The 14,067-nt window shown below is 39.2% G+C and overlaps 1 protein-coding gene across 1 annotated transcript; it reads left to right on the top strand.

Moving 5' to 3' along the window:
- The first annotated feature begins 1,548 nt into the window (after positions 1-1,548).
- On the top strand, positions 1,549-14,022 carry fam50a (family with sequence similarity 50 member A). The gene is made up of 13 exons (XM_069660241.1): positions 1,549-1,790; positions 2,144-2,228; positions 3,086-3,185; positions 4,996-5,120; positions 6,793-6,869; positions 8,782-8,848; positions 9,009-9,070; positions 9,278-9,354; positions 10,518-10,572; positions 11,062-11,110; positions 11,224-11,294; positions 12,225-12,335; positions 13,741-14,022. Exons 1-13 carry the CDS (start codon positions 1,680-1,682, stop codon positions 13,747-13,749), a joined length of 999 nt encoding a protein of 332 aa, XP_069516342.1. The 5' UTR covers positions 1,549-1,679; the 3' UTR covers positions 13,750-14,022.
- The last annotated feature ends 45 nt before the right edge of the window (positions 14,023-14,067 follow it).

Genomic DNA, 14,067 nt, shown 5'->3' with positions numbered 1-14,067 from the left:
TAAAAAAATCCAAAATTTCATTCAAAAATAAGATGTAGAATGTGTAGAATTAGAAATAAAAAGTAGAAGTAATAATAGAAGAGAGAGCACGTTTATTCATTAATGCAACCTTTATTTAATCTAGAGAAATCATTGAGGGCATGCCCTCATTTACAATGACAATTGAGAGTTTATTAGGGTGAAGATGGCAAAAACTATTATGAGATATTGGTTTATACTGTAAACAGGTGTGAAGAGCAGTCTTTGAACGCAGCATTATGACCTTGCAGCTAAAAAAGATGAACCTATGATTACCATCAGACACCTGATCCCCTATTAAACTATAAAATGTCAAATCACAGGGATATCATATGAAACGTTCATCATGGCATCCTGAGGCGCCCTCTGGTGGCCATTTTTTTTCACACCCAGCACAGTTCAAACAATGAGATAAGATAAGATAATCCTTTACTGATTCCCAGGGGGTAAATTTGGGTGTTGCACCGGTACAAAGACAAAATAAAGTTATATAAAAGCAAGTTATAAAATATACAGTATGAAAATAAGAATAGATCAAATAAATGGAAATAAAAATACGAGGTATATACAGCTGTTATACAAGTAGGAGTAAGAGACAAGTTAAAGTGACAGTAATGGATAAAGTGACATGGTATGCAGGATGAGATAATACAGTATGGTATGAGGTCTAAGGTTTAAGATATAGTACAATATAAGGTGCAGTATAAAGTGGCAAATAAATACAGTGCGTAAGTAATATAACAGTAAGTAAATTGCAATTATATAGAATGTTATAATAGGCATAATGATAATAATGATAAAAAAAATTTTAACATTTGATTCATATAGCGCTTAAAAAAGTACTTATGTTAGTACTTACATGTTGAAACAAATAGCAAAGACAGTAAAAGCAATAAACAGTATAAAACAATGAAGGTGCAGACAAAAAACACTTAAAATGTGCTGTATGTATATAAAAAGAAAACTGTTACAACATTAAGATAAAGAGGGGTCACAGAATAAAAGCAGATTTTAATAGGTGGGGTTTGAGTCCAGTTTTGAAAGAGGGGAGTGAGGGAGAGTGTCTGAGGTATAGACTGTATTGGTGATGGAGGAGAGAGTTCCAGAGGGAGGGGGCAGCAATAGAGAAGGCTCTCATAAGGCATCATAAGTATCACGCAACTACTAATGCTGGTTGTTTTTTTAATTGATTTGTATGTGGCAATAGCAGCATTACTGTCACTAAAGGGAAGATCATTCATCTTCACTCATTTACTCATGTAATTTATGCAAGATGGAAAATTTAATTAATTGGACAATTGTATTTTTATTATTATTATAAGTCTTTCTAAATTCCTCTTGACATTTATGTTGGTTCGCTTTGCTTTCTCGGTTTTACGTCAACACACCTTAGCCTAATATTTGTAAGGCTTGGTTGTTGCCTTGTAAAGTCGTAATTCCGAGGATTTCTGGGTGACTTGAAGGTATCATAAGTATCACCCAACTACCCAGAATGCAATGCAACACCGCCATTTTTCTTGTTGTGAATGATGTGCTGTGAGCAGGTTTGCCTTCACAGTTGAGGAGAAATCTGTGGTTCCTTTTAGAATTCAACTTCTCTGTCAGGCAATTTTGTCTGAAAAGTTCTTGTAAGCAAGCGTCGAAAAACAGAAAGAAGCAACATGGCGCAGTACAAAGGAGCTGCCAGCGAGGCTGGTAGAGCGATGCAGCTCATGAAAAAACGAGAAAAAGAAAGAGAACAGCTTGAACAGCTGAAGCAGAAGATTGCTGAGGTTTGTAACTTTTCCCATATTATAAATGTTTATTATTAATCACGTGGTACTACTGTGAATAAACTTAGCCGTATGTCTTTTGCTAAAAGCATGTAGCCACTATGCTAGTAAGTAGAGCCCCGAGACAGCGACCTCCTGCAGGGTCAGTGAAGGGGCCGTCGTTACAAGTGTCATTTTAAAATTCTATCTTCATGACATTTGAGCTAAGTTTAGGTTAATGACAGAATATTCAAATGTTTGTTAAATGAGTTTATGACATTAATTTTACCAAACACTCTCTGTAGTCTCTCAAAATAATTTTAACAGTGGAATTTACCTGTAAACTCACCTGTGTGTTTGGTTTCTGTTTTCAGGACAACATGGTCAAGTCCAATATTGATAAGAAATTCTCAGCTCACTATGATGCTGTAGAGGCAGAGCTGAAGTCCAGCACAGTTGGTAAGTATTTTTCTTGTTGCATGTGAACCCTCCTGTAAAACTATAATACTTCCAAAAAAATAAAGGAACACATTTTTACAGTGGCACAACTGATCCATAAAAGTTAGATCTGTTGAGTAAGAAGAAGTTTTTGTATGATTTAATATTGCTGGATGTCTTGTATTAAAAAATACAACCATACACATTGTTTTTTTGCCATAAAATAAGGCTATAAACAACTTTTAAATCAGTTCCTTAATTTGTTTTAGTTGCGTATAATTATTAGGTAAATGACAAATTCCCAGAAAAAGGCTTGAGAGTGACACAGATAGTTAGTTAGATATATGACATGAAATGTCAGAAAAAGTAAAGGCGATACTACATGAATGTCTTCTTACTTATGTTGTGTTTTGACTCCTAAAACTTTCAGTGACTGCAGCCTTTGGTCACATGGACATATCATGTTTGTCATTCCTCAAACTCGATCTATCTTCAGTAAAAGTGCTTTTAATGTTTTTGCTCCTTCATCTCGGTCTGAGCTACAGTATCACCTTAAACTGGAGCAATTAGCTATTAGCTTGGAAGATTCTAAAAACAGAATTAAGGATCATTTGGTTAGTGATTGCACCTGTCTTATTGCTGAATGTTGTTAAGTTATTGTTAGAAGCAATTCTTGCTTGTCTTAGTCTGTTGTCTTTTTTATGCTGCTGTCTTGGCATCAAAAATAAAAGAATAACAACTAAGCTGGTGAAGTGTTTTCATGGAAGTATAAACAGGAACATCATTTTTCCTCACTATACTGGCTATACTATAGTTTGATAACATCATTGAGAGACTGTAATGATGTGAATCTTGTTTGACTTTTATGTCTTGATCAGGTCTGGTGACTCTGAATGATATGAAGGCGAAGCAGGAGGCGCTGGTTAAGGAGAGAGAGAAACAGCTGGCCAAGAAGGAGCAGTCCAAGGAACTCCAGCTGTGAGTTATTATTTCCGCTCCTCTGACCAATAAATCCACGATATACATGCCCTTCTCTATGAAACATATGTATCCTCACTCTGCTGCATAAATCCGTACAAACGAACCTGTTGGGGATCTAATCTCTCGCCTGCATCCAGTTGCTGTCTAACCCCGCATCCCTCGTCTGTAAGGGGTTGTCCTCGATTTAAAAATACAATGCATTGTCCCATACAAAATCAATACAGGATATAATTTGTTGTTTTTTTCTACCCTTACGCACAGCCTAATCTAATGCATACGCTACATGAGAAAAAATAAATCCAAAAGCATTTCATTAGACTAGGAAGTGCTTTAATGTGACCAAGGACCCAAAATGTACACACAGAAACACCATTTGATGCTCTATGTAACGTAATATTTACAGTGGAACAACTGAGACTTACCAGAAACAGATGAACAGGCGATCCCCCATGGAATGTAATGAACTAAAAATCGCTTAGACGGCAGCGTTTATTTTGCAGACATATCTGGAGGGGCTAATTTCACGTCGCTTTTGGTCTGAACACACGGTCGCTTCTCAAGTTGCTAACTGGACTGTAAACAATGCAACATATGGACACACGAAGTCCTGGCTGGAGGTTGTTTATCTCTAACCAATGGCTGCGTTCAGAAGTTGGCCATTGTTCCCAGAGGCAAAAATCATCAGATGATAGCCGATGTTCCAAGATTGAGGCTGCTCGCGTCGTCTGGCTGAGGCCAGGGAGCTTGCTAAACTACACTTCCTCGATCTCGGACGCCGCCTCCGATGTCATGTCTCGCTCAAAATCGTCAGGTTTGAAATGTAGACTGCAGACCTGAAGATTTTTTTTAGACAATCCACCTCATCGTATTTCGGATTCTGTACCACTCTGAGCCATTGCCTGCAGTGAAACGGTAGTATTGCAGGGGGAGGGGCGCAATGCACGCTGGGTGTTGTAGGAATGTAGAATTGGCGAAACCACGAGCGGTTTGTACAACTGTCTCCACAGGTATGGCGCCAATTTCTAATATTATTGCTTCTATCGATTACAGAGAACCAGGGGCGAATTGCTCCTTTAAAATCAAAATTTCCCGTAATATCTACTACAGCTACTAGAGGTCACTGCCTAACTATAAACTTAAATATTGGTCAATAAGCTGTTGCACTGATGACTCATACGCACACTCATACGTGTGCACAGTGTTCCTTAATCACAGCATAATGTTGATGGCCAAAGAGAATGAAGAGCTCCTACTATTTCTGACAGTGTAAAACTGACAATGAAGCTTGTTTTACTGACTGTCAATCATCATTTATACAAAAAGATCTGCGTCTCCTCATGTCACTCAGAGGAAACTGAATGTGTTCCAAGGATTTTCCAAGAACATTTCCAAATTTTCTTCTTGTTTGTAACAGGCAGTTCTTAAATTCCTAAAGTTGTCCTTACTTGCACTGAAGCTTATTTCCCAGCTGCTGTAGTACTCCACTGTAGCTGGAACAGGATTGAGTTGCATTCTTGTAGTACTCTCGTGCCAGAGAAAACAGACATAACCAAGCAATCATACAAAACAAAACACTGGAGACCTGCCTGACGTCACAACAAGCGTAGCCAAGAGTAAAACTACGTGTTCTGTTTGGCTTCTAATGATGCAATTGTTATTATCTTTATTCCTGCTAGGAAAATAGGTCCTGTTCATTGAAAACACATTTTTAAAGGGTGGAAATGAACAGATGATCATGGGATGTTTGATTATCCTCTCTATGGTGTCACCGTTTAACGTTGTTTGTCGTCTGTTTTCCTCTTTGCAGTAAACTCGAGAAGCAGAAAGAGAAGAAGAGAAAGGAGGAACAGAAGAGGAAAATAGCCAGTTTGTCTTTTAATCCCGAAGATGAAGGAGAAGAAGAAGAGGAAAATGAAGAGGAGGAGATGGATTGTGAGTAATGATGCTTAACAGGTTGAAACATGCCTGAGGTGAATTCTTTCTTATAACCATTTAAAGTTAATGTGGCGGATCGGATGTGTTCGTGTAAAAAAAAGTGGGCAAGAAGCTGTGCGTAGGAAACTACAGTAAAATTCTAAATTTAGACACACTCTTTACACAATCGCTGTATACATGTCCAAAGAATGCTCCTAAAACACGAACAATATCCATCATATCCATCATGTTATAAAATGCCTTTTATAGGCGTTTAAAGGCCTAATTCAAGATGTCCAAAAAGAACATGCCCTTTACATGCTTTGCTTTATTGCTACCCATGACTGTGTTCTGCTTATTGCATTTATATTCATTATATCAAGACCTTTATTCAAATGCTTGTCATGATTTTACATCTATAGTACACTGTTAAGTAGCCTTCCTTTTTAACATATTTTCCTGGAAAGACAACATAGGAATTTGTCTGCAAAAAGACAAAACAAAGAATTTATTTACTTTGCCGACAGATCTTTTGGGGCGAGTAAACAGATTCTTCTTTATTTTTTTACTTCTGTGATTCTGAGTATCCTACAGTACTGTAACACCACACCTAATGGCACAAGTGTCTGTCCACTGTGTTAAAGTCTAAACTGCTCCATCAAATGAAAATCTGCTCAAAGATAAAAACATGTTAAGACAACAACATTGTAACAACATTGCAACCCCAACCACATTCTGAACACTCAATATGAATGATTACCAACGACCTACCTACCTGTTTATCTACCTACCTACTGACTGACAAACCGACAATGTTGACATGTTACACTTATGTTTATTATAAAAAGAGTACCTAAAATAACTGAAGATCAGCCTAGAGACCCGATATGGGCACCTTTCAGAAACATGCTCACATATCCGCTAAAACAGAGGAACCTGCACAATAGAAGTAAGGTTTAAACAGCCGTGTTATTTTTTCACTCTGTATTATATGGCATTGTAATGTTGTTTATTTGCAAAGACCAGCTGTTGGAAATGCAGCTGCGTGGTGAAAAAAGTACAGAGTCTAACCCTTAAATAGCCACATGCTTCTTGCGCTGCATCCACACAGCTCGCACCGACTTCACCTGTAGGTTAAGGCAAATGGATTCATTTATCCACTTTCTATTTTATCTCTGTTTATTCCAAATGTCGGGGATCACAAAGCTTTGCTGCACCACTCTGCACCTGAAGCTTCTTACTGCACTAAACTTGTGGCAGTTGATCAGAAGGTCTATATTTTTGCATTACAGATAACAAATAAACTGTAATTGTAACTACTCTGAACAGACCTGGATTACACTCATTATTTGAAGAATACTAACGAATATGATTCAAATATTATCCCACTGCAAATTTCCCGTGATGAAAGAATCAGGTGATGATGTAACTATATTGACAGGCCTAACAACAACCAGGAAACAGTTAGCTCCGCTTTACTAACAAAGAGAAGCAGACAGCGTGGCTCTGTGTGAAGGAGGGAACGATCCATCTATCAGCACCTGGATTCTTTTCATCATTGTCACAAGAGAAGACACAAAGTCACTGCACATGACCCCCCCAGCAACACCAACACCACAACTTTTCTGTGTCACTCTTTGGTTTTTGTACGTGATGCATGCGAATCAAACAGTTTGTCTGTGTCTCATAGACGCTCCAGTTAAGAAGAAGAAACTGGGGAAGAATCCAGACGTGGACACAAGTTTCCTTCCTGACAGAGACAGAGAGGTGAGGTCGATGTAATCACACTTTAATCACACTTTAATCACACTTTACTGTGTGATTTTCTACCAGGGATGTAACGATACACTCAACTCACGATTCGATACGAATCCCATCAAATTATAAAGAAATGTAAATTTAATAATCCTTTTTAATTATGAGGTTATATAGTTTATTTATTGTGATGTTAAAAAAAACAGGGCGAGGTGTCGCTGATAACGGGAATACATTCATTGAAAAGCTGAAGAGCCCTGAAATCGTAACCTGGCCAACATTGCAAGACAGCAGCAGCAGCAGTTTACATGCAGGTGACAAAACAGGATGCAGCCCCTGGATTGGGACACAGCTACAGACTCTGCTGCACTGATGAAGGGCTGCACAAAAGTGATATCAGATTGACTTTTCCTGCTGTTACGTCGTGGAAAACCAAGAAATGGCGAGTTTAACTTTTGTACCGAGAAAGAGTAAAGATGCAGATTGACCTCTATTCAGCTACAGACGCAAAAGACGTGATGACGCCGAACAAGAGAAGCCAAAAGCATAAAGCGCCCTCTGCTGTTTAAAAAATAGTATTGCGATTCATCTCTTCATCGTATGGATTTGACTTTGATTTGATTTTTAACTGCATTGAGAGGCATCGTTGCATCCCTAGTAAGGACATAAAATGTATGTGATTGTGGATAGATTTGAATTTGGATTTTACAGGTAGGTTCATAGATGTGTTCAGCTGTTTGTCAACACATTGCAAATCAAATAGTTAAGACTGGAAGGATTCAAAGCCCTGGTTCTGTTTTTTTCTGTTGATTATGGGCGGCAGTGGCTCAGTCTTTGGCTTGGTTATTGGATGGTGGCCAGGTCAATTTAAGCACGTACCAGTCAGAGTGATGAGCGGTACCTGGAGAGGTGCCAGTTCACCTCCTGGGCAAAGCAGAGCTGCCCTTGAGCAAGACACAAAACCCTAACTGCATGGGGCTCCCTCTCTCCACATACTGATGAATGTCAATGGGTTTTATCTGCACATGTGTGTATAACAGTGACAAAATAGAATTTCCCCCAGAGGGATTAATAAAGCGTGATTTTTATTTAGCAGATAATGACGTACTTATCTGGTTTCTTCTTTCTCTGGAAAGCTGCAGAGGAACACACAGAAACCAGGGAACAATTAGGGCAAGAAATAACTCGTTAAAACCAGGCTAACCCGATACCCTTTCGCAATTGTCCCCTTTAGCTGTATTTTTGCAAAACAGACAGACTCTTTAATAATTGAATCTTGCATAACCAAGAGGCAAGATGGAAAGAACCTCACCCATGTAACATCTGTGGCTGAATTATTCACACATTGGTTGATAAGGCTGTCCATGCGGATAATACCACGGTGAAGCTGTAAATCTTATACTGTGACATGCTAATTTTTACGAATCAATGTCTTGATTAGCACGGATCAAGACAGGAGGGAACACCACCGGGGCACTACAGAGGAGAAAAGTCTGGTTTGTGACTTAGGGCCCTATTGTGATGGGTTGTTGTGAGGGCATTCAGGTAGGCAGGAGCTGTTTTTGTTGCTGTTTTGTAAGCAAGCAACAGGGTTTTGAATTTGATGTAGGCAGCAGCTGGGAGCCAGCGGAGGGATATGAACAGTGGAGTGACGTGTGCTGTTTTAGGTTGATTGAAGACCAGTCACGTTGCTGCGTTCTGAATCATCTGCAGAGGTTTGAATGTGCATGCAGGAAGGCCTGTCAGTGGGGCGCTGCAGTACTCGTGATGTCACGAGAGCCTGTACCAGCAGTTGTGTTGCATGCTCTAACAGGTGTCTAACATCCAGATGTTGTACAGGGCAAATCGACATGAGCTAAGTCTCCTGTGTTACCACAACATGTCCCTCTTTAAAAAACCTTTTTTGTTTGCTTCTTGGTGTCAGGAGGAGGAGAATCGTCTCAGAGAGGAGCTCAGGCAGGAATGGGAGCTCAAACAGGAGAAGATAAAGAGTGAGTACCAGAGTTATCAGACACACATGCATCCTCTGTAATTAAGTAACTCCACTTACAAGCTGACAGCTTTTTTGTCTTTTCCCCACTATTGTCTACAAACACACACACGAACACACTCACTCTTACTAAAAATATCGGTGTGTATCTTTGTCATCAGGTGAGGAGATTGAGATCACATTCAGCTACTGGGATGGTTCTGGACATCGTAAGACTGTCAAGGTAAAGCATGACGTGCTGCAACTCAGCTTCACTGTTTTCAGTTTCTAAACGCTACAGATAGAGTACTTAATGCAAACCATTTAAAGAGTAACAATATTTTTTATATATTTAGGGGGGGACTTACCTCTGTTTCCATTACTATAACTATAAACACAACATAGTGCATACTCTCCACGTCTTCATTATGTCTGTGTGTTTCCCCTGCAGATGAAGAAGGGAAATACCATCCAGAACTTTCTGCAAAGGGCACTTGAGGTCCTCAGAAAAGACTTCAGTGAGCTCAGGTGAGACAAACATCATCACATCATAAAGATTGTTTATATATTTGTATTATTATTAATCCCTCAGCTGTGAGGCTTCAGGATGATGTTACCTATCAAACTAGTAGGAAACGAACTTAATTAACTTGATTTAAGAGATTTTTTTTGTGCCGTTATCTTTTTTGATGAAAATACCAACGGGCATTCAGAGTGAAAAAATGATGTGATAAAATCACGCAGGGTGGGGCTGTTTCATGTACTAGTGATGCAATGATATACAAAACAGAAAAACACTTTGAGTGGCAGATCAATGATACAGAGGACCCATCAGAGACCAAAGCACTGTAAAGATACAACTCAGTAAAGTTCTCATCATAGCTTTTTTCCCCCTTTTGTAACAATTGTAAACTGCATGTTCTTACTTTACAAAGTAATCCAGGACAAGCACGAGATGAGCCAGGTCCAACTTTTTCGCTGAAGCCCCGTGTGGCAGCCTCTGCTGCGCCTCATTCCAATGAATGAGAGGGCAGTGGGGTGTTTTTTTCACACAGAGACAGTCAATCCAAACACAGTGTACAGTGTTTCAGATGAGTGCCAGTTTAATTGCAGGAAAGGAAGCGTCATGTGCCATGCTAAGTGTGGATAGAGGAGTGTAGAAATGTATCGTAGTTTCTGTAAATAATTATAAACCTTGGTTTTGTTAATGTAACAACACAATTAGACTAAAATGTTCACTTAATGACTTTATCTAAGTCTTCAATCACATCTCAGTGCTTTGGGGGGGAAGGGCCCCAAAGATGCAGAACTCACTCAGCTACACACACAGACACACTCACACACTTTATCTGTTCCTTCTCAAACTCACTGCAATAATGACATTAAGCATTGTGTCTTAAACTCTCAAATCTAACACTTCAATCTATTAATCGCTGAATCATAACTTAGTAAGTTATCTCAGAACACTTTTCAAACAGAGCGGGTCTTGACCGTACTCTTCGTTATATTATTTAACACCCATCATAAACTCCATATTATTCCACCATCAGCACTTGGCAACACATGAAGTCTGAAAACCAAAAGAATGTAACTATTTTGCTTCTTGCATTCACTCACACATGGAAAGGATTTGGACCATGTCATAACCTTAAAACTGATATTAATAAGCCTCACTTCCTGTGTGTGTGCAGGTCTGCTGGAGTGGAGCAGCTGATGTACATCAAAGAGGATCTGATAATCCCACATGTAAGCGCTGTGTGCTTTACTAATTCCCCATGCAGTCCACAGCTCAACTGATCTTAGCTTTGTTTGGATACTGTGTTTACTTTCATTTTACTTCACTCCATTTAACGTCCAGGTGTTAGAGCACTTTCAACACCTCCAAGTGACGTGTTTGTCTTCATACTCGTGCAAGCATTTTAACACCCTCCCTCTGGGTGCACCGGTATATTTTATATTACACTTTAGTTATAATAAACCCAGGCTGATCAAATCTTATAATCCAGATTGTAGCCCAGCAAAGCCATCATGGTGTTGAGGTTGCTCAAGATAATTCCAGTGTAAACGTCTAGTCTACAATACTATTCATATATATGAGGATACTATGGAGTCTATATATTTAAAAAGGATATAAAAGTAAAAACCAGTTGGCCATGTGGTAACTGTCAGAATATTTGTGTGCGATTTTATCCAGCAGCTGTCTCACTGAATTTCATCTCACTTAATCTGTTTCAGCACCACAGTTTTTATGACTTCATTGTGACCAAAGCCAGAGGCAAATCTGGTAAGTGAATGCACCGCCTGTCGGCCTGTTGACAGACAATACCTTCATTTCTTTTTCCATTTAGAAAAAAAATGTGTGCAGTTGTTTTATAAAGTTGTTTTTTTTCTCTACAGGTCCTCTCTTCAGCTTTGACGTCCACGATGACATTCGACTGGTGAACGATGCTACTGTAGAAAAAGACGAGGTGAGGATTTTCTTACAGCAATAACCAGGGATTGTTGAGAGGACACGATTGAGCTGAATCAGTGTGTACCTTAAAGTAATACTGTCATGTTGAAAGCCTTTGCATTTGCAGTATATAGTATTATTATGGACTGGGTGTCTGTGGTAACATTTGCGGAAAGAAATCACAAGCGGCGCCCGGTTAGAGACGCGTTTTCCATCACCCAGCAGTGGTTGGTCTGCCAGAGAGGGTAGGCGGAGCTAAGCGGCTTCTTTTCCGGTCTCTGCAAGTGTTGCGAGTAAACAGTAATCTACTATGGCTGAACAAACAAAGAAAAGATGGATGACTACAGATACAACTTCAAAAATAAGTGAAAATCCAAAGAAAAAGAAGCAAATTCGACGCTCAGATGAAGGCAAACAGTCTAAAGAGGAAAGCTTTCATCAGCGAGGAAAATCAAGAGTTAAAACTGGAGCCAACTGTAGACGTCTGGATATGTAGGCAGTGTACTCCCACAGTTACAGTTTACATTCTGCTTCACCTTCACCCTCTTCAATGTTTGTTCCTGTTGCGGTAATACAGACTTCCTGCAAGACACAAAGCGTTGACCAAATGAGTAAAAAAGGTCGCCATAATGAGTGACACAATAAAAAAATGATCATGATATGAAAACTGGATATTTTTCCACATCACACGATACATCTAGCATCATAGCCGTAACCTGAGTCGCCTTCCTCTGAGCAAAACTGAAACTGAAAGAAGGCACAAATACACCACCCATCAAGATGTTTAATAAATATAAATACATAATGGAGAAACCCTGTGGTCACTTTCAGGTTGGCACATAACTCGGGCTAGAGAGGCAGACCAATGGGGATGACTCTGACATGGACTGTGCCAGCATTCATAAGCAGTATCAAAGTTAACCCAGCGTTGCTCTTTTTCCTGCAGTCTCACGCAGGTAAAGTGGTGCTGAGGAGCTGGTATGAGAAGAACAAACACATATTCCCTGCGAGCCGCTGGGAGCCGTACGATCCTGAGAAGAAATGGGACAAATATACGGTGAGAGCTGTCGGCGTGCTTCACTCAGTTTCTGCTCAGGGACGATTCCAGTTTCATCTAATCTGGATCCTGATTTTTAAACAAGGAAAATACTTCACATATATTTTCTATAGAATTATAAATTGATTAACATAATGGATTTTTAATCAGCTTTTTAAAGATTGACAGTGTTGTGTGGATACTTGGCGCAGACTCATAGGCACCTGGACTTGCAGTGCAGTCTATAGCTGCTCACCCTACAGGTGGAATTTAACCTCTCTAATGATTTTGACCTCAGTCAAACCTCACTGTCTTGTTTCTCTGTTGGGGTGAAACATTCAGAAAAGCTCTGACAGCTCAAGGCTACTCAGATAAAGTTTTAAGGCAGCACTAAAGTCCAGCTGGAGCCGCAGATTGAAAGGCAGAGAGGAAACACAACAGCGGTGTTGTCAATTATCAAAAGGCAGGGCAATAATTCAATATATAATCTCTGTTATTGTCATGTATTTGTATCATGACAATATTCTTCTTACAAGTCATAGTGGAAGACATTTCTAATCAATGAAAATCTGTCAAAGAACTCAGCAAATTGTGAAGCCATGATAATGATACTGTGAATCAAATAGGTCAGGTATTGTGCGTAAGATGGGATTAATTATCTTTTTTTTTTTTTAAGTTTGGGTATCATACCTAAACTCTGCTTGCAGTAAGATAAAGACTTTATGATTTCTGATCAAACTAGTATTTTTAACTCTGAGGGGAGAGCCAAAGTTTGAGTACATTACTTCTAAGAAACGTCTCTGGACGACTCATAAATATCTTTCCTCTTATACCTGGCGTGTACGAACTGTTTGTGTGAGCGTTTCCTGCTCGGGCTCAGGAGTTGGATATCGGCTTATTCTTGGTAAAAAATTGGCCTTTTAACTTTTAAAAGTTGATATTGGAAAGACTCCTAAGCTTCCCAACGTTGGATTTTAACGAAAATGAGGTGAGATGAGAAAATGTTTGTATAAAATGCACATGGCCGTCTCGTGTGAAGCTGAAATAAATCTTCACTCACTATAAATGTATCACACAACTATTAAAAGAATGATGTCTAATTATATGTGGAACTGGATAAACAGCTCTGTGTTTACAGCGCGATTGATCAGAGAACAGAATCCTCCCCTGCACGATGGAGCTGCCAACTGCTGCTAGCATGGGCGTGCTACAACATGGCAGCAGTTAATTCAGATGCCTGGCTAATACATGTCGTTCTCAATAGCTAAATAATTACAAAATACCTACAGTCATGTAGTAACGTACAACTTATTGGATCAGATTATTTCCATTTCCAGTTTCCAGTTATTTCTTGTTCGGCATGTAGTTTGAACAAGATGTTTTCTTCCCGTGAGGTAACTCTGTGTTTTGTTTGTTTATTTTTCAGATCCGGTGAACAGCTGTCCCCCCGTTTCCCTGGAATCCTTTATGCAAACTTTATGATGTTTATTTCCCTCTTTTTTTTTTTCTCCATCATCACGTTTGATCAAACTTTGACAAACTTTTCATTCATTATTTTGCTACTTTTCTTTTAATGCTAGTTTTTCCAAATGTGTTTTAATTCAAGCAGTGTTTCCTGTGAAACAACCCCACAATCATAAGTGTATATAGCTCATAAACATGTATTAGCATCTGTGCTTAATAAACTGAGACTGGCTATGACTATTCACTGGACTGGAGACAAAACTTGATTGATATGGCGACAGAACGTGAA

Source organism: Semicossyphus pulcher, unplaced genomic scaffold (genome assembly GCF_022749685.1).
Source record: "Semicossyphus pulcher isolate SPU_LCO1_2020_fin unplaced genomic scaffold, fSemPul1.0.p SCAF_13, whole genome shotgun sequence".
NCBI lineage: Eukaryota > Metazoa > Chordata > Actinopteri > Labriformes > Labridae > Semicossyphus > Semicossyphus pulcher.
The sequence above is the reverse complement of the archived record's forward strand: the minus strand, read 5'-3'. Positions and strand labels throughout refer to the sequence as shown.